This window comes from Cyprinodon tularosa, unplaced genomic scaffold (assembly GCF_016077235.1).
Source record: "Cyprinodon tularosa strain WSP-4 unplaced genomic scaffold, ASM1607723v1 ctg223, whole genome shotgun sequence".
Taxonomy (NCBI): domain Eukaryota; kingdom Metazoa; phylum Chordata; class Actinopteri; order Cyprinodontiformes; family Cyprinodontidae; genus Cyprinodon; species Cyprinodon tularosa.
This window is the reverse complement of record NW_024038833.1, coordinates 111186-137061: the sequence shown is the minus strand read 5'-3', so window position 1 is coordinate 137061 and position 25876 is coordinate 111186. Positions and strand designations below refer to the sequence as shown.

Genomic DNA, 25876 nt, shown 5'->3' with positions numbered 1-25876 from the left:
TATACACAAAGGCATTTATTAAATGAAATACTTAAAACGTTGATGAAACAGCAAACATTCAACAACTTTCAAGGAAAATCTTGACTAAGGTGGAGGGATGCCTTGTAGCTCTATTCTGTAATAAGCCACATGTCAATGCATTCATAAAAAGTATTTTACAAGTACTTTACATTATAATCAACAAACGCAACCAATAAAAACCCTTATTGAATACATACAGCATTTTTTCTAACACATCCACATTCAACATTGCTGCAATATGGGTTTACTGCCAAAATCCTAATGTGAATTGGATCATCTGGCAATAAAACCTATAACATTTCTTTTCATAAATGACCCACTCTCCTGGTACAGTAAATTGTACAAAGAAACTAATGGGAGACATGTGGGAGAAAGTGGAAAATTAGATTGAAGATCGACTCACAGTGCTCTAAGAGAGGAGAGCTGCTGGAAGGTGCTCGACTCTATTCTTTTAATCTGATTATGCTGCAGTCCGCTGTTGAAAACAGAAATAAAGAGGCTTAGATACAGAGAAGTGTTTCAAAGGTACACAACTTAAATCGGACACATGGCTGGTCTCAGGACTTGACAATATTCAAAAATATATATTTTTGATTGAACAACACAGATGTACGACCCTATCTTGAGAATTGTATCGACCGGATAGAGATGGAGCAACTTATTCGATTTTAGACATGACTTTATACGATGGAAAATTTGAGCAGTTTTTAAACTATAGCTGTTTCAAACACTTGATACCCTTGATAATCAAACATTTCTTTATATAAAGAGAATAGTAGAAAGCGAGAAATGACTTACATCTCTTGAAGTGCAGAGCAGTGGTAAAAACTAGGAAGGTCCTCTATTTGGTTGTAAGACAGCTCTCTAAACACATAATAGCAATAATTAAAACAAAACACACAGAAAGTTAGACACTAAGAAATGCATTGACCCCCTGTCAGCTCTGTGAGCAAGAGGATACTGTAGGACAATACATACATTTCAGTTGTTTATGCTTTTTTTTTTTTTTTTTTTTTTTTTTTTTTTTTTTTTTTTTAGCAGTACAGTTGAATTTCACAATTAAAAGATTTTTATAATTTAAAGATCTGGGACACTGCTCTCCTCATTTGAGTTTTTTTGTGCCATTTTATTTTTGTTCATTCACTTATGTGTGTGTGTGTCTGTTTGCATTCACTCACAGCACTCTTAGATGAGGCAACTGTTCACATAGATCCATTGGAAGAGCTGAGAGACCAGCTCGGGTCAGCGTCCTATAGAGGAAAATTTGAAAAGCATCTTTGGATTAATGTTGGAAAGAAAGTAACTAGAAACATTCACCCAGTCTTGTGAGTGGAGGGGAACTAATTTGGTCCACCAAACCTTTCTCAAAGTAATATAACAAGCATACACCTTCATTATTATTCTACTGGTTTCCTAAGTATTAGAGACTCCCTTAATTGTTTAGATATTATTAAGTGTTTAAAACTTACAAAATTTCCAGGCTGGTTGTTCCTTTTAAATCGGGAAACTCTTGAATTTGTGTTGCCCCATTCAGAGAACTGATGTAAAACAAAAAAACAAAAAGAAAAGGAACAAAACTTAAACCTGCTCTTTTTTTTTTCCCTTCTCTTTCTCATGTTCACATACACACACATAAATGCAGCCCCTGTCTAACAGCTCATTTCAGCCATCAAACTGTTCCTCCAACATCAACACAGGCTGTTTTGGCCTTCTCACCAGACATCATAAGTCACACTATTCAACATGTTCTTACAGCTCACTCTTCTTCTACCGCAGCACACGGCACAGCAATACAGTAACACAACATCATTCAGTAGGCTATTAGACATGTTCGCTGAGCTCTGGCTGCAAAAGCCAGAGGATGATTTAAACGGTGTTTGTGCTAACACACTGGAATGGTTTTTATTGCCCACATACTTACAGAGTGTGCAGCTTCGGTAAGAACTGGAAAGCAGATTTCCCCACAAACTGGATGGGATTCTCATAGAAGTGGCTGCAAGAAAAGACATTTAAATGTACTTAAGCGATAAAAAGCTTTCTTCTTTTGCTTTTTGCCTGGTATTGAATCACACGAAACATTTCCTTTTCTATTAAATATAAGATTAGAAAAATAATTTTTATTTGCTAAATAATAAATAAAAACTTTTTCAACATTTCATTAAAGTCAAAACATATCAGACATATTTGCGGTCAATTATGTTGGGACAAACTGTTTGACAAGTATCAAACTTTTTTTGCATTTCTTCACACATTTGGGGTAATAGCCGGCTTAATTATGTATTGATTCCTTCTGGCAGAAACAGATTTTTCTATGCTTTTTTTATCATTGTTGGAGAATTGACTTCTTCCTCTCTGAGCGGCCTTTCAGTAAAGATCAGTAAGGGATTTGTTTTAGATGCAGTAAACGATGCTCTAACTTCTTCACTCATCTCCACAAGGTCCTCTGTTTTTGTTTTGGGGTTAATTTGCACTTTTCATAGGAAAATCATTCCATTTAATCCTTGCTAAATGAAACCCACCATCACTCTTAAGCAGCACTGGTTAACATTCCCATTTATACTTGCAATTAGATGTTTAAAGGCATGAACTCAAAACCTTCAGGTATCTTTAGATATCTTACATAATCTTTCCTTCCATGTTGTCACACAACAAAGCATTTTATTCCTGAGCCTCCTTGACAATAGGGGTTTGCCTCCACTCTGTTTAAATGTTGTCAATTGCAAAGAAAAGAAAATACTTTCTAGGCTTTAAAGAACCTGTTTAAAGTAGTAAATCAATTTGGATGTCTGAATTTGAGAAACATACTGAAGAATTAAAAAAAACAAAAACAAATAAATTTTTATTTTTTTTTGGTATTTAGCAAAAATAAGGAAATAATGCAATCCTACTTGAGCTAAATTAAGGTTTAGTCTGATTCAATCTAAGAAGAGAAGGTTTTATATCTTTAAGTTCAGTGTATGTAAATATCTGGTTTTAACTGTTCGTAGCCACATACTGAATGGTCCGCTTTGAATGAACTATGCTTTAAGTGATGCTGACATTAAATTCCAGTTGTGTTTATTGGATATGTGCAAGTTGTAGCCTTGTGAATAAGCATGAAACTCACATGGTGTGAAGCTGAGGGTTTCCCACGAAGGCCCTCTCAGGGATTGCTTTGATGTTGTTATTATGGAAGCCCCTGAACATGCAAAAACAACCAGTTAGTTATTTTGCATTTTGGGCTGTTTGGAGGAGCGAGTCATGTGCCCCTTACATTGCACCTGCCACTGCACAGCTGAAGAACATTTTTGGACACATGAGAAGTAAACTCACAACACATACGCTGTATCTGTGACACATATGCACTCTGTAAAACATCTGCTCAAGCCGAGGAAAAACACGGTTTGTGAGTGTGCGTCTGTGTGTATGTGCAGGGCGAGTGCCTGCGTGGGTGTGTAGCCAGCACCTGCTTGGGGCGAGAGAGAATGTATCCGAGAGCCACATTAAAATCACTTAATGGGATTACTCGGGATAACGCAAACATGCTAGTCATGCCGGACAGGTGTATTTTTTGGTGTGTGCGTGCATATGGGGTACTCACAGTTCTTGAAGTTTGCTAAGTGTCCTGATTGCCACGGGGAACTCCTGCAGATCATTGTAGTTTAAATCCCTAAAAGTAAGATAAACAGTCATGAATAAATAACATCTACAGTCATTAAGTCTAATTTTGTACCCCACATAGCAAAAGCATAGTGGAGCCCAAAAACCCAGCCAGAGACAAGTTAATCAAGCCAAAACATCATCTGAAACAAGCTAAATGAGAAGTTAATTAGATGTTGGCATATGAAACCAATCTAATCAGTGTGGTTGTTTGTAACATTGTTATTTTTATTTAGGTAAAACGTGCCTGGTAGATTTTCAGGAGCTATAATTTGCCTTTTTAACCCCCAACATTTTCTGTGGTCTTAATGAAAAGCCTCACACAATGTAAGAATGATGAATGAAGTAGAGGAGCTCTCACTTTTAAACAGTTTAGCCAAAGAGCTGCTGGTTTCACATGGCTGAGGCAAGAATCTGCCCACCCCGCTTTATGCTCTATGTTACTAACATTTATTTTCTCTTCTTCTTTGTATGCGGATCTCAAAAACTAAATGTCAGTCGCAATGGTTGGTGACACACATTGTAAGGATACATAGCTTGGCTTTGAAAAATAAAGTAAAAATTTCCATTGTGTGTACGTATTGGGTATTTATTAACCCTTGTAACAGTATCTATGGCTTGCATTCAGTTCAACAGTGTGGTTAGCAAATAGAAACTTTAAAAATCTTCCTTTTAATTATTTTAACTTTCTGTGTCTGCCTGGTGCCTTTTTGGTTAAAATGTGCTTGTTCCTAATAAAAAGAATGGGTGGAGTAGCCAGAAATTTGAGGCATTTTATTTATTTTTTTATCTCACTAAGTAAATGTCATTGAATAAATGTTACTATCCCCCTTTATAAATCCTTAGCCAATTATCTGCATGACCCATATGATCCGCATCGTTGGATATTTATAAATATGGCAAAAACCGACCAGGAGCTTCTGTGCATGAGTTACCTTTATGCGCATTTTTTTACTGTATTCCATTGCAAGTGTGCATTTATGTTTGTTTACTTTTAGCTGCTTCCTTATTCAGTGGTCACCACAGCAAGTCAATATGACTCGCTCACAGACTTGGCTAAGTTTTTATGCCAGATGGCATTCCTAACAAAACCAGAATTCAAACACTGGTCCCCAGTATTCATCTTAGAGACTTAAACCACTAAATCATGGGGATTCCCATAAACACTTATGTAATGTCTTATGCAATTTCCCCAGCTAGTCAAAGTACTGTACTTGACCACATATATTTGCTGTTTAAACAACTTAAGTGTCTTGTTGAAGCAATCTGTGGGGTATCTTTTCCTCTTAGTGTCTTTTGGAAAATGATTGCTGCTCTGTCCTGTTTGCAAATGCCAGTGAGCTCCTTACAGTTATGATTTATATGTAGATGCTAGGGGTTGACGTAAGTCTTGGTATTGCAGATGGTGTCTCCTATTTTTCATAAGGAAAGCCGCAGCAGGAGCTTAGCCCCAAATACCAGCACAGTCTCCACATCAGTGAAACCTGTCACCTTACCCTGTCGAATCAGCCATCTCTGTTGCCTTGTGACAGCCCAAACATTTTAACACACACTATTCTCGTCCAAAGGACACCATCCCTCCTATTCACTTTCTCTGGTTTCCCTTCATCCTCCATGGAGTTTCTCACACTTCCCAGCATGCATTATGGCTTTCAGCGTGAGTGTAAAGTGAGCCATACGTTTATGATCGCACAGGCCAAGGTACTTGAGTATATTCACACATACGCTTGCATGCCCACACACATAGTGATAAAGAAATTATGCATAATTTTTTTTACACTTTAACAGGTTGTTAAAGCTGCATGCCAGAAACAGTGTTTTCATCAGACCACCATGAATTTTGCGGGAGGGGTCTCTCACTTTCTTTCACTATGTCGGTTTTCTGCGGTCTTCATATTGGCATGTGGTTAGGATTAGGTTATTACGGTTATGGCATGTCCTCCAGGAAAACTCTCCTGGAGCCACGCTGTGCTGCTCTTGACCTTAGCACTGCCTAGCAATTACTAAACAAAACACAGAGGACTCCATTGATGATGCTTCAAGGTAATCAAAAGGGATCTTTTCATCTTTGCATTCCTGTTCAATTGTTACTTGTGGTTTTGAAAAATGCTTGTTGAGCACCTGCTGAAATTACCAGCACATTAATCATTCTGACTTCAGATTTGAGACCGACACTTAAAATTTTTTGGCACTCTTGTTACATATGATTTAGAAAAACATTCATTTCCAGGTTTTCATGGTAACACTCAGCAATATTATGCGCATACAGTATAAAAAAAGACTTCTGCAAAGGAGTTAGAAGTGATGGATTTAAGTCATATTCACTTTATGAGGTATTACGCGCAAAGGTCCTTGCTAATAATTAATCATTACAAAGCCTAAATCAATGTTGGGGGGGGGGGGGACAAGGCTACTATATTAAGGTCCAGGGAATGAAAGAATTTCAAACTTATCTTGTGTAAAAAATGTGTAAAGATAAAGTGAATAAAATGTAAAAGGTTTGATGATGTTTTAAAAAGCATGCACATGTGAGATACTCACAGTGTTTCCAGACTCTGTAAACCTTCAAAACATCTTGAGCCCATGCTCTGTATATGGTTGTTGTGGAGATGCCTGGGAAAAGTCCATAAAAGGTTCATATTTTTGGGGGGATAGTTAGTCAAACATTACAGTTAAATTATGTACTTCAAAAGGGTGTAATATATCAATCAGCACAACTCCAAACATGGTTATGAGTGTGTAATTTTGAAGAAATCTGGAATCCTTTCAAGCTCTTACTTTGTCTACAGTTTTACTTGAGTAATAAGTCAAACAAGGTCCGTACCATAGCTCTTTGATGTTGTTAGCGAACTGAATACTAAAAGAAAAGTTTCATATTTTCAAAGCATTGGAGAAGAGACATGTCATGATGATTAGAAAAGATACCTATCAGGACATTTGCAACCATATTGGTCCCAAAACATATTGGTTCCTTTGGTGTACATATACTGTACAGTAGGCCTGCTGTATTTCTAAAGATCTGAATTTTCCTGTGATCACCAGAGATGGGAAGTAACGAAGTACAAATACTTCGTTACTGTACTCAAGTAGATTTTTCTGATATTTTTACTTTACTTTACTACTTATTTTTATGGCGACTTTTCACTTCTACTCCTTACATTTTTACACAAATATCTGTACTTTCTACTCCTTACATTTTTAAAAATTGGCTCGTTACTTTAGTTTTGAATCATTTCAATGGAGTCACCGTTATTATTTTTCACGTCATCAATACCAAATTCAATCTAATTGGATGGGAATCTACGTTGCATTTGACGCACCACTACAAGATGAATCGACAGATTCGGCGGTGTTCATTTGCTGCAAATCATTGCAGCTTGGTGTTAGCAGAGTAGTATGGACGACGAGATGATTGAAAATGAACACAACGGAGATCAAGTCCTATTGGTAGACATCCATTTAAAATATAGGCAACGGAATGAAAAAAGCGGTTTCTACTTTTACTTTTATACTTTAAGTAAATTTATAAGCCTGTACTTTGTTACTTTTACTTGAGTAAAGAAGTTTAATCAGTACTTCCACTTTTACCAGAGTATTTTTTAACACAAGTATCTGTACTTTTACTCAAGTACGGAAAGTGAGTACTTTTGCCATCTCTGGTGATCGCCACTTAAGCCGTATTCAGAAAGTGGAAGACATCAATCCATAATGAATATCAATTACAAGGTGCTTTTCAGATTATTTCTTACAGAGGAGTAAAAATAAAAAGTGGATCAGTTCAGCAAGATCCACTTGAATAAAGCTTCAAAAAAGGCCTGGAATTGCCTAAAACTATGTGTCCATGGCATCTACGAGCACTTGCTGCACAAGACTCCACTATCATGAAAATCCTGCGTGTTGCATTATTATTATTATTATGTTAGCAAAATTGTTGTGATTTTCAAAATAATTCATTTAACATTGGGTTGAACTATTTGTTATTCCAGGACAAAGTTGGCGAATGCATGCTTCAAGGGGACATTGTGCTCTAAATAAAAACATATGGATGGATTGATGCTTAAACAAAATACTGGAGATCAGGTCTGCCTTCATAACTATCACTACAGATTCTACAATTTTGATCACTAAGTCTAAACAGGTGTACTTTTCCTGTACTTGGGTGAGATCAAAACTTGTTTATATTCACCCCATAAGTGAGCCAGACCACATCAAATGGAGACTCTTGGTCACGTTGTTTAGTCGGGACCAAGATTTATTTGAGTATATGCAACCTGCACAAAAGCTCTGGACCAAACTGCGGTTTGTTTAAAGCAGACCAAACATGGAATATGTGAATTCACCTTTAATTAAAAGAAGGTCAAAATGCACCAGTAAATTGAGAATGAATAGAAGAGACGCATCAATATTTAAAGATAATGGGTGATAAAGGGTCAACAGTTCGAGCTCAATGTTTGCCTCTACAGTTGCTTCTCCAAACTTGTCTGCGGTGGAGGATTTATCTCCAATCGTCTTCAGCAGAGACATAGAAAAGAGAAGGTCCTGTGAAGGAGGCCAGTGGTCTTGAGCCATATAGGTTTGAGCAACTGCCTCTAGAGATGCCTGAGGCCACAGGCGTGACCAAAACTTCCATTGCATCAGATTATCGATGGGAACAGTTCCTGAGTGATAAGTTGAGGCTCAACTGAGCCACCACAAACACATCAAAATCAGGTTATTCCAAAAAGTAAAAAAAAAAATAATCCACTGGACTGTTTTCAAGTTTGAAGATGTTTTGCTTCAAACATGGAAATAAAGTCCAGTGGATTTTTTTTTTTTTTTTACTTTTAGTATGACTATTACCTGGATGACAGAATCACCAACATATCAAAATCAGGTGCAGTAGATTTGTTAAATAGGAGTAGAGCACCTAACAGATGCTTTTAGACACAAAGGTAGGACTGCAACAAATGTGCAGAAAATTGTCAAAATTCCACAGACTTTGATGGTTTGTTTGTTTGTTTGTTTGTTTGAGACTTTAATCATGAAAAAAATGATAAGGGCATTAGTTGTCCGTTAAGTTGTTATTATCAAAGGAAGTATCCCTACTGAATTGTAGTATGTGTTTTCAATACTTATTTCCTCTGGCGTTTCACTTTATTGCACATAATTCTATTTGTTGAGTAGATTGTGTAAAATTATTTTGTGTGTTTTAATTAGTGGTTTCCTAACATCTGTTTTCATAACATCTTTTTTGACATGTTAAGAAGCCCATTAAATAATAGCCTTCAGGGAGAAAAAAAAATGCTGTGGTGTTTAATATTCATCTTCCCTACAGTAAAATGGCACAAATTAAGATATTACTTACAAAACCACAAGGCCCAAGAGGTTGGTGAATGCATAATCTGGGATGTGGGTGATCTGGTTCAGGGCCAATGTCATTGCCTGCAAAGAGGGTAGAGAATCTAGGGCCAATACAGGAATCTCTGTTAGGGAGTTGTCATCCAACCACAGGTGTCTCAACGAGCGAACGCCACTGAACGCCTCAGCTGGAACCTTGCTCAAGAGGTTTGCATCAAGACGCCTGTGGGACACACAAAAAAATCACCTTAGTTGAGTGTTTTTGCATGAATACTTTGGTGTGTATTTGTAGCTGTGTAATGATGCTAGACGCTATGGATTAAGGGAATGGCATTATAAGGATTACATGCCCTTTATCCCCTCTCTTTCATCTTTGCCACAACTTCTTAGGAACTCCTCATTATGATTTATTCCCCTGCTAAATAACCTATGTCGAGTTCAGACTAGCATAGAATGTAAGATGAGAAAAACACAAACATGTACGAATGACTATGATGAGCCTGTTTTTCTTGTCCTCGAGTTATTTATGTTGTATAAAGTTCTTCGATCCATGTCTGGAAAAGGGGAAAGACCATTAAATGTGTCCTGAGTCGTTCTTCCTGTCGGCATTCTTTCCATCAGAATCTCAGTTACTATCAGGTCTGACAGAGCTGCATCAAACAGCACAAACATTTGCTTTCATTTGCTAAAGCCATGACGATGAACACTTGTAGGTCTTTGACCATAGGGAACCTAAAAGATATCTGTGCTTTTTATCCCTCAATACCTTATACCCAGAAGCAAAGAGTGTAGACAAACATCCTGAGTAAACAGTTTAATGGATACACACTGTCGATAGTGATGAATGATCCCCTCAAGGCAGGTTTGACAAGCTGAGACCACTTCCTCCTGTTATTCTTCTTTCTCTGGCCTTTCACATTTATTCATTAATCTCTTTGCTCCCTTTGGCCCTCTCCATTAATTTCTAGCATCCATTTCCAGGCTTTGAGAACATGTTTTAAAGGTACTACCGATATGAAATGTTAAGCAGATGTTGACAACAACCCAAGTAATCTATGTACAGGAAGAAAACAAATAAGCTCACTAATTAGGTTATGTGTGATAATGTTAAATTACACAGAGATATTAATAAAAACACACTGAAAGGGTGGTCAAAAAGGTCACCACACCAACTGAAACCTATCTGTGATCAGAAAGCCATCCTGCTCCTCTATGATGCAAATAAAAAAAACAGCTAGTTCAGTCCAAACTGATGACGGAAAAATTACTATTTAGTCATTACCAAGGTGAGGTCATCTCATGATGTTTTTTGTGTTCCCAACACCTTCACAACCTAATTTTTGCAAAATAGTCTGATGGCATTGATTACAGAAGGAGATCAAAACTTTTAATCATCCCAGCAATCACCTAGAATTAGCAGGTACTATTTTTTTTAAATCAAAACAATATTTTTTTAAGACTAGAACAAAATCAATCTCTTTAGATGCCCTAACAAACAGACATGGATGTAATGTACTCCATGTCATCCCAAAAACACCACCTTGTTCAAATTTCATGTCAATACGGCCTTTAGAAATATGTTCACATTGAAACATTGTGATTTATTTACTATTTATTTTACCCAGATTATATTTTAAACACCCTTGCTAACCAGTCTTTTTTTTTTTTTTAAATGCCATTGATTTCCACGCTTCCGAACCTCATTGCCACTCCAGGTCAACACCAAAGAGAAAGCGTTGTCAAAGTGAAATGTGAACTTGAATACTGGACTTTTCTTCTATAGAATATTTTCCATAAAACTGTCTTCTCTGGCTGATGCATAAAACTGAAGTGCACAAAGAGCCACGATGCAACACACAAACACATGAATAGTATTACACACAACTGGAATATGTCATATCCGTATGCTCAATGTACCGTTATAAAGTTTTAAACCCTTCCACATTTTCATTGTTTTAACTTTATTGTCCCATTAAATGTTTCAGGTTATTGAAAAATAAATCTAAATATTATAAAAATAAGCTGATTAAATACAAAATCCTACTCAAACCACCCAACATCCTATAAGGCACAGTAACTGCCATTTAAACTTAATGAGGGGTTTTCCTCTACACTTGTCAACAGCAACTTCCATCAAGCATTTGCAACGACTAGCAGTCTTTGTAGAACATGTTCACAGTTTTAACCCATTCTTCTCTCCAACTAGTTTTAATTCAGCAACATTTGCAATTTGAGCATGACCTAATCCAGGCCACATCTGACTCAATTTAAATCCTAGCTTTGACAAGGTCACTTCATCCATCCATTGCTAAACCCCATTATTCTCACGGTATCATGGGTGGGTTAGTGTCTTTCTTCAAAGGCATTAAAGAGAGATTTGGTTACACCTTGTCCAGTCTGTCAAAGGGCACCATAGAGACACATATGACAAACTCAAACTCACAGACTCACTTCTAAGGAGAAAGCCAGAATACTAAGAGAGAATATCTATTCTCCATGCAAAAAAGACACCAGACCAGGATTAAAACCCTGCACCATTGTGCTGCATGGTAACAGTGATAACCATTACGTCATTGTCCTGCTCCATGAGGCAAATCCAAAACGTTCAGTCATATTATGATGTCAAGAACTCATCCTTCAGAGATGAAGGCACTGGACACATTTTACTGTTTTGTTATAGGAAGATCCAGGGAACAGTATTTTCCCCCTTAAAGAATAATAGTTTTGATTAAAAAAAATTAAAACATTTTCAGTCCCACTGATCATCCAAGAACCTACTGTTAAAAGAGGGAACTTGTTTGTCCCTGATGAAAATCCAAAGATGAAAGCATAAATACTTCAGAGGACTCTTCAACTTTTTGACCTGTTCTCCGGGGCAAAATAATAAGCATTCCTTTGAGTAGAGTGTTCAGGTCTCCACATGGTCCAGACAGAATGGGGAACGTTCCAATGAAACCAATAAAGCAGACTATTTCCTGCCCATCACATCAAAGTTTAATGGACACAGAAAGAAAAAGATCTCTTAAAATACCGCTGAGAACCTGCCTCTGCTGGTTCAATTCTCCAGATGGCTAAACTTTTATGCAATAAGGAAGTTGAAGGAGCACATTTTTTAAATGCAGTGTATTTAGTTAAGCTCCAAAAAGCGGGCCTGTACTTATTTACAACTGCTTGTGAGGAGATCATCGTTAGCGATTATGCTTCTTAACCAGCAGGTTGAGGCCTGAAACACAAGTATGAGCTTGTGATGGGACCAAACTAAACAACACCTCCCCCATCCTGTTCCAAACGGTGAGAGGCATTTTTTTTAAATCAGTTCTTGCACTTAAAGGGATTTTTGCTAAGCTTAAGTAATGATTAACTTAGGATTTACCCTTCTTTATATGTTTATACCAATGTAAAATCCTTGTCCTGACTCATTTACGATCTCTCTATCTTTTCAATTGATGTGCCTCCTGCCAATGAGAGGCGCCAACAAGTTTCATTGTCCAAAGCCTTTCCAGTAATCTTACTCTTCAGAGCTTATCATTACTATAATGACAAGGTGCGTCTTTCTCTCTCCATTGGCTTTGTGTGTATATTTGAGTGCATATTTTTCATTACATGTGTTAAACTCTAATCAAAAACACCAGAAGACCTCACGCATACATGAAGACAGCCAGGTATCAATGTGAATAATTACCCATTCAAGAATTGGGGTAAGGATAGTAACAGGTGGACCATCTCCTTGTATATGCTAAATAGCTTTTATAGATCGGTTATGTTGCGAGTGAGTGAGTGTGCATGATTTGTTATTATTTAGGGAACACAGGCTCACTTTACAGCAAAGAGAGAAACGTGGTAGGTGGTAGAAGAGTTTCATGTTGAACATGCCCGCCCCCTATTTCATTGGTCTCAAGCAATTTGTGCGTCTGTCTGATGAAAGAGAGAATGTTTGCAAAGAATTATTAATTTGAAAAGCGGAGAATCGGCCTACGTAACTTGGGGCAAAGTTGAGACGAAGAGGCATGGGTGAGGAATTGCAGAAGTGGAGGTCCAAACGCGCTGGTCTAAACATATATGCTGACATTCATTTGTGACCCCACAGATTAGACAATTAAGCCACCAAACACACTCATTAGCCGGAGGGATAGCTGCGTGGGTGGTGGGGGAAGAACAGAGAAGTATGAGCGGAGGAGGAAGAGAGAAGGAATTGATGGAAAATGGGGTTGTTTCACAGCTCATTGGAGATGCTCTTGCTGGCCTGCAGTGTCTGCTGTTTCCCTCATGGCTTCCAGATGCTACTATGACACAATCAGAGCCGTTACCATCAGGCTCTTGCATTGAAAGCAGGACTGTTGCAGCCAGCACTGGGGTACGGTCTGCAATTTGTCAGCAGTACTCTATACCTGCACTGTGGTTAGAGCTAGGATGTGTGGGTGGCCAGGGGTGTTTTATTCCCTGCTGGATGTGGTAGAGCAGCATTATTAGAATATGTGTGCAATAAGTGTAAGAGAGAAACTCACAAGGACAGAAGGTTGGGGAGGTCCCATGGCGCATCGTCAGGAAGTCTCTCTAGTTGGTTGTTTTGTAGCATCCTTAAAGAAGGACAAACAAGTTAATTAGATGCAGAAATCAGATCAGCTCACATTGAGCAGAACAAATAATTCCATAGTGATGGAAATCTGACACAGGAGGTAACGGGTCTGGGTAAGCTTGAAGAGGGCCAGAAAGAGGAAGAAAGAACAAGAACCTCCTTGGGTGGGCTGGTGATGTCATTCTTAAAAGAATGGTGCAAAAATCTGGGGGAAGTGGGACGGAAACAATAGACTTTTCTCTTTATTTCTTAATTTTCTCAATCTTTCTCTCATCATCAGTTTCTACAGACCATTCAAATCTGAATGTGTTGCTGAGCAGCAATGTTGTGGGATAAACATGCCTCTGTAGATGTTCTTATTTACAAAATATTAGATCAAAAATTCAAGTAAAAAAAATGGGATTTGATAGATTTTTTCTGTAACATAAACATTCATTCGATAATTGGACTTGTTTGAATTCTGGACTAATACTTGGCCATTCTTCCACATGCTTTGAATATAATTTGATTTAAACCACTCCATTGTAGCGTTGGCCGAAATTTGAAGGTCATCTGATCAATGCATTAGAATAGGATATAGCAACTACCCTAAATTTGTTAGCGGTTAGGCTAATAAATTAAAAGAAGGAAGAAATAAAACAAAACAAAAATATACAAATCAATATGAAATAAAAGCTGTTGCCATGGCCTTCCTGACTGCTTCACTGATTTGTACCCTGGCTGCCCACTCATAGATTGAATATTGCTCATTGAAATGTTAACATCTTGTATCAATATTCTTTTCAAACATTACTGTGCTTCAAACATCTCCAAAAAACCTATACGACCACCAAAAAACAAAAAAAAAACAGCTGCTTTCCTGACATCTAATTACAGAAAAAATGTTCTGTATGAAAATTCACAACATGCTTTATTAGGTTTTCATTTGTAGACTGCATTAAGAACGATTTAACAGGGTACCAATACTTGAAAGGTTTAAGTCAAAGTGAATTATTATTATTTTTTTTTTGCAAGGCTGTGAAAGCATTATTCGGGAGTTGATTTCTGTCAACCTTTTAGGCTTTCTGAAGTTATTTTCATTGTTGGCATTGCTAGCTCTACCGTGGCTGGCAGAGCCAGCTATAAAGTCATTTATGACTTGTCTTGGTGATTTTCATAAACCACATTCATAAAATATACACAGGTTTGCCTGATCCGTTTCGGAACTTTCTCAGATTACAAACCACTTTGTACTATCTTAGTTTATATTTTGTGGCATTAATCCCTAAACTGTTCCGAGCCAGAGCCCAAGATTGGCTTCATCCAGGGCTTGTGAAAACTTCTTTTAAACCTAAAAAAAAAATCACTCAAATTCTGGCCACATCTTATGAAATATCAGATGCTAAAACGCACTTTCTACTTTGTTACATGCATGCTTTTTTGTTGTTGTAAATATTGTATTTTTGCTGTCACTCTAATAGTTAGTAGCCATGGATCGTAAGATATAAGCTAAGGTTTCACAGGAAACAGCTGGAATTATGAAGCAATCTTTTCACACTTGAACAGTCTGAGTGGGGAATGGGATTCGGAAGTTCCTTCTCCACACCTGTGGAGGTGCTAAACGTAGGTACATCCATAAATTCTGTCTTGAAACTCAAGCTTGTTTAAAACTTGAACTGAGCTACAAGCATAACTTGTCTCTTCCAATCCATAAACTTTCACTACATTTAATGATGCGTGGCCAGTGAATTTTATTTCAGACAGGAGGGGAGCTTCCCTGAATAATCCAAGAACATTCAGCACTGGATGAAGCTAAATCCATTTATTAAAGGAGACATAAGGTGGGTACTTACAGAACTCTGAGGTTGTGAAGACCCTGGAGAGAACTGCTAGAGATATACCTCAGCTGATTCCCGGATATTCGCCTGAGAAAAGAAAACAAATTAGGATAGAAAAATAGAATAGAACAAAACTCAACTTTTTTGTTATCACACTGTCAAAAACACAAAGCAATGAAACCCATCCCGTTGAGGAGCAGTGGGCTGCCATTGTGCGGCACCCAGGGAGCAGTGTGGGGTAAGGGTCTTTCTCAGGGACCCAGGGTGCAGGCTGTCGGGATCGAACTGCATGCTTTTAACATTCTCAGAGCACAAGCGCACTGCTAACCACTAGAAATTTCAAAAAAGAAAAGTTTTTCAGTAGAAAATACAATTATAACTCCAGGGTAAAAAAATACAAGTCTCAGATTAATGGTTTGGTCAGTTATTTTCCTCAATGATTTTGGATCAGGCTTCTCGACAATGACTTCATTCAATAGTTAGAGCTTTGGGGCTATGTTTGAGGCAGTATGCAAAAGAAAGAAGTTTCCTTTCAATGTGGTTGTTATTGACTGAAAATGCAACCTGAAACCTTCACCAGTCCTGGGAACGCTGATGAGTGAGTATTACCTAAGATTAGGTCAACAAGCACATATAAAATATAGTACATTTATGTGAATGAGAACATACGCAGTGTTTGTGCACACAAACACGTGTGAAGTGTGACTACGTGTGCCTGTTCTTTTGTCCTTGAGGTGAAATTGGGCCCATTCTGAGGGGCCTTGAGCCCAGCACGGCAGAGAAACCACACACATTCACACAAGCAATCCAATCAGTTTGTTTATCAAACACAGCACCTAATGGTCATTTGCAAGAGTGTGTATGAGATGTCCAAATAAATAACATTCAGTCCAGCAAAGTTAACTCCCAAGGTCACAAGCTGGAAATTCAGTTTAAACACAGATTCAGTTCTTCACAGCCTGAGACCACCCACTTATGTTAAACACACTCACACATACGCTGAATATTAGTCATTGGTACCCTCCTCTGAACTAGACCATTTCTCTACAGGTGCAGCTTTATGCTAAGCAGCCTTTCCATGGCAAAGATGCACCATAAATATAAATATATGGAAGTATTAAGCTTTGCCTGCTTTCCCAAGATCATTAGTTCAGTCATGATTGAGAACTCAAGTGAAACCTTACAGTATTTGACATCTGATGATGACCTCAGTGCTGCACATTAGTATTGCTGAGCAGTGGCGGACCATGCAACCCTAACCACATCTTTTAAATATCAACATGCTAAAACACAAATTTAAGGGATCATATTATCATAGATATAAATATATTTATTAGCTGTGCACCTCAACTTTCTGTCAAGCATAGATTGGTTGTCCCTAATGGTGGATTGGTACCGATGGCAAAAAGATATGAACAAACTAATCAATGATACTTAATGGTTCTGCATTTAGTAAGTTAACATAGGAAGGCTTAGTTTTGGTCTCTTATTAGTTTTTATTTATAACCAGGGCTTTTGTTAGCTACTTAGTTAACAAAAGCCCCATTTACACTACTCTATTGAAACCGTGCCGAGACTGGTCCGAGCATGATAACCAAGACAACTGTTGAGTGTAAATGGTATGCAGAACTGGACCAGACCACGCCAGACAAGACTGAACCGTGCTAACATGGTACTAGTTAATTATCATGTCTCAGCATGGTTCAATTGTGGCGCGGTTCTCTGATAACAAAGACTGCATGAGCAGGCCGCATTATCTCCTATTTACAGTCAGCTTCCAGTAGTTGGCGGTAATACACATCAGTAAATTGCTTGCCAACGACCACAAAACAGAAGAAGAAGAAGGACTGTAAATAACAATGAAATCTTCTAAAATTTTTTAAATGCCATCAAAAGAGCGTGGTGTGACCAGGGATGATGCCGATGTCATGGTTTTGGTTATATTGTGCTTTACTTTGCTCTATGTTTCCTAGTTTTATTGGTTTAATTCCTTTTTTGTTGTAATTTCTAGATTTATGTTAGTTCTCATGTTTTTCTGTTGCCCTAATGTGTGTGTGTGTGTGTTCCTTTCCCCTTGGCTCCCTCGTTGTCTCCTCTCACACCTGCTCCTTGTCAGCTCGTTAGCCCTCCCTTTGTCTGTCAGCTATATATGCTCTCCCTCTGCTCTCACTCTTTTTTGGTTCTTTGTAGTTGCTGGTCCTGTTGTCGCCATTGTCCTCTCACCTCGTCTCTCCCTGGCTCCTTGTGCGTGTTTCCCTTGATGTCTCCGTGGTTCTGGTCTGAGTTACATTTTAGTTGGATTTTTGAATTTTGCCTCTGTTAGTAGTGTTTTCATTCACCTCAGCCTCTCTGCCTCTGCATTTTGGGTCCTCTAAACCACAACCAAGACGTGACAGCAGAGACTGAGGCTCTCATTGAAATTTGGGCTGCCTTTTTTGCTCTACTCTCCGCAAACAACGAAATATATCAATGATAACAAAACATAACTTCCTGGGACCCCCTCGAAAACGAGATGGATCATCTCAAGGGGCTATCCCTTAATAAAAGAATTGAATTGAATTGAATTGAATGTTACAGGCGCCACCGGGGTGATTTTCTTGTTTACCTCTAGAGAGCAGTAATAGCGTAGATCACCACTAGGAAGGAACCGTGCTAGCGTGATGTGTAAACGGTCATAAGGAACCGAGCTTGACATGGTTAACTGATCAGATCTATTTTCGATCGGTTTTTAGATGGTAATGTAAATATGGCTAAAATGTGCCCAAATTTAGGACTGCTTCACAAAGTTGCATATGTAGAGGAAATTGATTAACCTATTCACAACAATAAAACAAACACGAGCAGCTTGACCTACTGTACTTTATTCTAAATATCTTCCTCTGGTTCTTGTGGTCAAAAATTGTGCTGGACGAGTTCATAGTAGCCTACTCTGTCTGAGACGTTTGTTTTGCTCTCATCTACTGCAATCCAAGGGATTTTTTTAAAGGCTATGATAACATCCAATCATCTTTAAAAAAAAAATTAAGAACTTGTTTTGACAAACTGTTCGATTGAGCTGACAGACTGAGGATGCAAGAAATGAAACATGAAGAAGGGGCATCCCCGCTTTATGTTCCTGTTAATGTTTTTCCCCTGGAATTATTGGAAGGTACAGTCCCAGTACGCCTGCAAGTCACAGTTTTACATATTTTTTTCCATTGTTTTTATAACATTGTTACATATCAAAATGACACCTTGATTAACTGTTTCTTGTTATTTTTTGTTCACAGGCAGATATTAGTTGCATATGCTTTGGATGAAAAACAACAAATATTATAAAGTCATCTGTGATGGATAATATTGCTAACTTACAATTTCTAAGTTTTAGAAAGCAAGCTTTGTATTTATGTCCTTGATTTAATATAGCCATGGCATGTTCAATGAACCACACAATAGGGTTCAAAATAACAGTCTGGAATTAAACTAAGTTTTGCTAAATTTATTTTGCAGACTTCATTTGTCAAATAGACAATCTGTGTCAGAAGTGAAGATGGATATTTTTGCGAAACGAAAAAAAAAAGAACAACCTCCCCAAAACAATGGCATTCGCCATGGACCAACTCTTTCCATCATATCAGTGTGTGCTTCTTTCTGCGCAAAAGAGTGCACGTTTGAGTGAATGTTCCACACTTAGCCTCCTAGTCATTCCACATCAATCTCATTCTAATGAAAGGCGCCTTGCTCTTGTCAAAGCTGGGCTCAGACTGTTTTTGCTTTTAATTTGATTTGGGTATTGTTAGAATTGTTCTTGGCCACTGCTCTGCATAGATGAAAAATCTACCTCAGCGTAACGCAGCACTGCTAAAATGATTCCTAGGTAAAATAACAGAGGACAGTGTTGTAAGAATCTATAGGGGAGAGAAGAAAACAAGAGTGGTTCTGCTTTTTATAAAGGTGAGACCACCCTGCTATCAGTGCTAATCAGCTTGGATTTTAGTGAAGCATGCCGACTGCTGATTATCCTACGTAACACCATGTCTTATTGCATCGGAATAATAAACAAACTGACAGATTAAAGAGTTAGAGAGCAAGGATGAAAAACATCATCTCTTTGGATCCAATCTTGTTAAGTGATAGAGGCACAGCAGAGCCTTGGAAGGTGATGGGAGCTGATAATGAAAGAAGACAGAGATTAAAAAGGACTTATCACAGGACAGTGATTTTGCACATCGCTGTCTTTTGTTTCGAAATACCTTTTTGTGACCTTTATACAACATATTCTAACCATAGAAATCACATTGTGTTTGACTCCTCAGTAAACCCTCAAAGTCATCAACTTAATCTATCATGAACCTCCAAAATTGTTGGAGTAAAACTTACACAGCAGGGGTATGTTTTGTGTGAGATGCAGTGCGTTTCTCAGAGATACACTTATTGACAAATGGTAATGTTGGCAACTTTAAAATGAGAATTTCTAATCGACCTAGATAGCCCCAGCTGTGGGTTGCACCTGGAGCTTTAACCAAGCCAAGATCATAACCTCTCAAACCCCAACAACTTCATATTCCTGGCATATCAGCAGACAATCTTATCTCAAAAAGGAAAGACAGGGTACCTCTGACCTTTCACCACTTCATTCCTCTTACATTTCAGCTGCATTGCAGAAAGCATGATTAATATACCTTTTCATAAGGTGTGATAAATCTAGTTCTGGTTCTGGTGAAGACAGGGGTATCTCACGTTTAAGTTAAAGCCGAGATGTTTTTTATGCTTATTTAATTGAAATTAGAATTTTGCCAATTAATATTGGAGTAAAATTTACTGCTTTGCCAATTATTTGCTATATGGATGATGTAGGACTGCTAAATGCACAGCTATTGGCCCTCAGTTTAAGAAAAATCCACCAGATTAACCAGTAGGTCATGTTGTTGGTTTTATTTAAGGTGAGGTCATCATTATAAGCGTATCATCGAGTTAAGGGGTAATATTATTGGGCCTTTATTTTCAAACTTGAGTTGTGTAAGAAAAATCAGCAATGGTGGCTTTGTGTTTTATATATTAAGGGCAAGAGGTGTTACACTTAGTCAGTTTTTTTACATTTTCTAAACCATGTATCATAGCCTGGATTGGCCAAAGATCAAATTATGTTCACTACAGAAATAAATGAGTAGGAAGGAGAATGCAGGAGAGTTATTTACCCTAGGCATTGTGTCTTCCTAAGCCAATAAAACACAAAGCAGTTAGTGTGATGGAGATATAAAATTGTCTCTTTTCCAAGCTAAAATTACCAGAAGTAGATGATTGATGGCTAGAGATAATGGTTGGGAGAGACTTGACTAAAGCAGGTGATTATGTGAAAGGCAAACGCAGAAGAAAGAGTGAAATTTGATATAGGAGGTACAGTGGAGAAGACTTTGATAAAAATGAGCCCAAAACCACTGTCGCCTTCTAAAGTTGTTTACGGGACAGACTTCTTAGGGGCAGTCTTATGGTAACATCACCCTCTTGGCTCCAAGTGACAATTTTACGAGAAACAGATCACCTTTGATATTAGAGCCAAAAAAATAAAGAGGTGGATAGGTAACCAGTCTAAAAGCCGCCTCATAAGTGTGAAAATCTTTGCCCTCTCATTAAACCAAAGACTTACCTTTCAATTTCCTCTCGTCATTCTACGTGTCACTGAGTGTCTGTCTGAAAATTAAGTGGTAATTCACTGATCAAAGCATTCAATTAAGACTTAATAAAAGGCACTTAGATCAACCAGGTTGAAATAAGAAAATCTGGAACTACATGGAGTAAAGTCAACAATGACAACTGCACATACAGCTACCGTAAATATCTTTTTTAATACTATGGTTAATCAGAGGCAGGTTTATACTGGCCAGATAGGACTTTTTCTTTGTGTGTTAATTTAATCATTTCTTATTTGGTTATTATGAATAAGCTGTTTGCTTTCTAAACAAATATAGGTGGGAAGAAGGTTAAGAAAGATAAAAAAAATAATTCCCTTTAAAAAGGACAGTCCACAGTTCCTCCAGTTGGACAGTATAGCTTCTTTATTAGACACTAATTTATATTTGCCATAAGCAGATTTGTCTTTATTGCTTTGCTTGGTTCCCAAAGTATGAGGGAAGAACAAGAATGAAAAGAAATGTATCAAAGGTAGAGATTTTTAGCTTGTAATAGCCTGCAGTGAAATGAATAGAGGGGCCATAGAATTAATTGAAAGGGAGGGAAGCAGAGTGAGAGAGGGTACAGCCCAACATCAAACAGTTTACCACTATACCAGTCGCAACATGTCAGGTCCTAGCCTCTCCTTCAGCTACCAGCCTGTGAGCTAGTCCCCACATCAAAAGCTGATTTCTTTTTTCAAAACAAACCCTGCTTAGACCCTTGGTTTGTTTTGCTAGGCAGTATAAGTTGCTTTAATTATATTATGCTTATAATGGTCTGCTTTTACCCATCTATCTCTAAACTGTCTAGACAGAGGTGGATGTCCAAAAATGTTATACTTTCCCCTGCCTTGGAACATCATTATCATCATCTTCATCATCTCAGCACATTTCCAGAAATGGTTAGGCAACAAACCTTAGCATTTAGGTGAAACTTCATCCTTGGAAGAAGTACAAAGCAGTGGAATGTCTCCAGAAAGTGTCAGAATTTCAGAGCGATAGAGACATAGAGAGATCAACGGGGTTGTAAAACATTTAAAACACTGGCTCTAGACAAATACTGCAGGTGTGGTGGACTCCAGGAATGCATCCCTTTAGTTCTCCAAGTGCAGGCAAATGTCAGCCTCTATGTCCGACATCACCCTATCTTGTGTGGTTCTTATTATATGAATAACACCAATACCATTTTTTTTTTCAATATGGCAGATGTTCAGAATTGCAAGTTCATACAGTGTCATAAATTAAGGCTTTGGATTCAATATTTTGACTCTGAGACAAAATAATGTAGCTTTGTTCTGTAAGTTAAGGACAGATGGACCATGACTCAAAGTTAACCGAGCAGCTACTCAGCTAATCTTATTTTTTTTCATCATCATGATCATGCTTCACAGGCTGCAGCTGCAGGAATTAGTAAAGAAAACAGTGGATTGTTCAAACAATCCACACACACATACACACACACACGCAACCACACACCAAAAACGATTCTAAATAGGTAACATAAACAAGTACACCCACACCCTGCAGGATTCAGAGGAAATAAAAAGTAGAAGAGAGAAATGCTCATATTCGCAGCCCAAGGGAAAATTAACAGGTTGTTTTTTATAAACTAGGAACTTAGATTTGATCTGCTAACTGTTCTGATCAAATGCCTGCAATGCCAACAGAGTCTGTTTTCTAATTTTTTTTTTTTTTAATCTCTCTTCTTTGATTTTTTTCCATAGAGTTTCTTGTTTCTCGAAAAGCACAAACTAAATTGCATTATATTAACTGAAGAAGGTGGCAACTGTGTGTTTCAATTAAAATATAACAGTGGTTTATTTTTGATTTCAACAAAACTTACTGGTGTCTGTGGCAATCTTGATTCAAATCCATTCATATAGCCAGGCACATGATGCCCTGTAGGTGTTGGTACAGTAATCAAACTATTAAAGGAAGGGAAGGGTTTTTCTTTATCATCAAGCATCAAGACCTATGAGACAAGATATCTTCTCAAGATCACTCAATATATTTCTTAACAAAAGTTGTCTAACAATTCCCCCAGAAACACAATAATGATATAATTTAATTCTATTTGTTTTTTGTTTGCCATCTCAGAACACAGCATTTGTTTCATGCATTTCAGTTGGTTTCTGTGTTTGGACACACATGACCAACAAACAGATTGAAAATGTTCCTGCAGTTCAAAATAAAGAATTTTGTCCCCTGTTTTCTTTCTTTGAAAAGAAAAAAAAAACATTTCGAAGTGTCTTGTCAACAAACTCATCCCCTGATTCCTAGTATACTAAACAAAAGATGTGAAAGACAATCGACATGTTTTAATTCTGGTTTAAAGGAATCATAGGTTTCTACACACCTCTGTGTTTATCTCTTTCTTGCAGGAACGCTTATGTAGGTTCTAGGCATACTGTAGTATCCAACTCCAAAGGTGTAAAATGTGACAAGAACCATTGAAATGGAGTAAAACCCAAGACCAGTAAGTGCCTTCTAGATATAAAGCAGGATTGCAGCTGTGCTGCTGCCATCAACATATTTGTTTAGATGTTGGAGAGTGGACTGTTTTCCAGTGTAGTCCTGTTTCTCTGACTGTGACTGGCTGGATATGACTGGCTGGATATGGTCTCTTCATCCTCTGACATGGAAGTTGACTCTGAGATCATCTGCCTGGCTGTGTGTTTCCTGAAAGGGTCGCCTTTTACCTTTTTTTTTTTTTTAATCTCTGCTTCTATTTCCTTGAACCCCAGTCGGGCTCAAACTGAGCCTGGTTCTGCTGGAGTTTTCTTCCTGTTAAAAGGGAGTTTTTCCTCTCCACTGTCGCTACAAGAATGCTTAATTAACTGGTTTTCCATGGATAGAAACCTTTGAATCAATTGGACTGGATGATCTGGTGAACTGTAAAGTGCCTTGAGATGACATGTGTAGTGAATTGGCGCTATAGAAATAAACTGAATTGTGTTGAATTGATTTTGACATTCTGATATGATATCAATTTTCCTGTTGTTGGTAAAGGTTTTGGCAGCAGCATTTTAATGAGGTGCAGCAACTGATGAGACCTTTTTGAACCATAATTGACCCACTGTAAAGAAAAGTGTACACTTGTTTTCCATCTTTTGATTTAAAGGGTAATAGTTTCTGGTGATCTTGCAGCCATATTATAGACTGATGAAGTAGCCTAATACTGCTTTGCACTATGGTAAAATGTAAAACCATATAACACCACCTTGGGTTTTTTTGTATGACTCACTGTTTCAGAGACTAGCTGAGTGGAGATTTAAAAACTTCAAAGAAACTCAACAATTTTCTGATTATGCAAAAGAAAATACATGTCCAATCAATAATTAGTATTTTGAACAAATCTACTCAGTGACTGTAAGGAACTTTGGTCATACGGGAAGAATTATTAAGCTGTGTCTCATTAGCGTATGTATGAGAGGTTTTTTTTTTTTTTTTTTTTTTTATCTATGGGAGCATGTAAATTAAATAGAAAGAGTCCCAGAAACGGAGCCTTGAGGAACCCCATTTATAAAATTTGTTCGAATGGATTAATGACTATCCTGTCTAGATATTTAGCATGGTACAGAAAAGTCCAATCCACTTCCATGTTACAAATCAGCTCTTAGCTGTTAGATAACTGTAAATTATTTTCAGCAAAGGTTTCCAAGACCAGTCCTCTAGAGCTTCTCTGTCCTGTACCCTATAAGATGTATCCCTGTCCCAACTAACTTTAATCAAATGCATGGATTATTACCAGGCTTTTCTTATATTTACGGGACAGACGCAAAAGTAGTTAAATTATTTGTTTCATATTAGTTGGAGCTGAGCTTTATCTAAAAGTTGCTTGGTAATAGCTTTCAAAGACTGAATTTAAAGAACCCTCGTCTATAAAAACCAGAAACACCAGTTTTTCTTGTTATTTTGCATTGCTGTGTATATAGAAGATCTTTTAACATAAAAAATTATGAAATCTTTGTAAGAACACAACTATACTGTTTTACATCTACTCATCAGACAGAAAGAGTGATTAGTTAAATAAATCATGTCAGTTTTATTTTTTAAATTTGCAGGACACATCAAGAGTGCACAAATATACCTCATTTGCGTCCTTCTTTCTTTAAAATTCTTTTAAAATACTACAAGCTATAATGTGCCCATTTTGGCTCAAACTCATGTCTTCAAGTGTATTTCTCCTGCTACATTCTCCAATGGGGAAAAAAAGAGAGCAGCACCTTGGATAGTTAGACTTACTCTATAAATATTTTAAGGACTGCATTCCCTCTCTGAGTGACTATCCAGTTCCCTTTTGTTCCTCTTTTGTAGAGCTATCTCAACTTACTGGGCTACTAACACATTGCTGCAGGCGCTTTCATAGTGGGAGAGATCAGAGGCAGGCCAGAACCATCAAACCCATCTCCAAGGTCTGCTCATATCAACTGCTCAGGAAATGGCTGTTTCTTGTCCGGTGTAAATTCTGACAGAGGGGGTTCATGAACCAAGTGTGAGCTGAATGATTTTGTACTCACAGTTCTGATAACAGGTGCAGTCGATGGAAGGCTCTGGGCTGAATCTCGCTGATGTTGTTCATACTCAGGTCCCTGGAGGCAGAAATGGGAAAGCATTGATATTTTTTATTTGTCTGATGTGAAAAAGCAATACATTTTAAAATGTGTTTTCATTTGGCAATCAGCCTTGTGAAGCATGAGCAGGATGGAAAGAGGTTATAGGGTTAGTTAGAGAGGTTGGAGGACAAAAGGGTGAAGAGGGAGATGCAGAGGAGAATTTTCCCCAATGAATCACTGTTGGGCAGCTGTAATTTCCTCCTCGTCCTGTGTACTTTT

General features: G+C 37.7%; 1 protein-coding gene across 2 annotated transcripts in view; it reads right to left on the bottom strand.

Annotated features, from left to right (window-relative positions):
* The window catches only part of LOC119784302 (leucine-rich repeat-containing G-protein coupled receptor 6), a 54399-nt gene that overhangs the window by 5929 nt on the left and 22594 nt on the right, over positions 1 to 25876 (bottom strand). Inside the window, exons 2-13 of one of the 2 annotated variants that reach the window (XM_038286281.1) lie at positions 25562 to 25633; positions 15406 to 15477; positions 13503 to 13574; positions 9005 to 9220; positions 6202 to 6273; positions 3602 to 3670; positions 3128 to 3199; positions 1943 to 2014; positions 1491 to 1559; positions 1200 to 1271; positions 820 to 885; positions 425 to 496 (exon numbers count right to left, since the gene is read on the bottom strand). In XM_038286281.1, the coding sequence (XP_038142209.1) occupies positions 425 to 496; positions 820 to 885; positions 1200 to 1271; positions 1491 to 1559; positions 1943 to 2014; positions 3128 to 3199; positions 3602 to 3670; positions 6202 to 6273; positions 9005 to 9220; positions 13503 to 13574; positions 15406 to 15477; positions 25562 to 25633 (996 nt within the window). The remainder of the gene's footprint in view (positions 1 to 424; positions 497 to 819; positions 886 to 1199; positions 1272 to 1490; positions 1560 to 1942; positions 2015 to 3127; positions 3200 to 3601; positions 3671 to 6201; positions 6274 to 9004; positions 9221 to 13502; positions 13575 to 15405; positions 15478 to 25561; positions 25634 to 25876) is intronic. The other variant, XM_038286282.1, reaches the window with a different exon arrangement.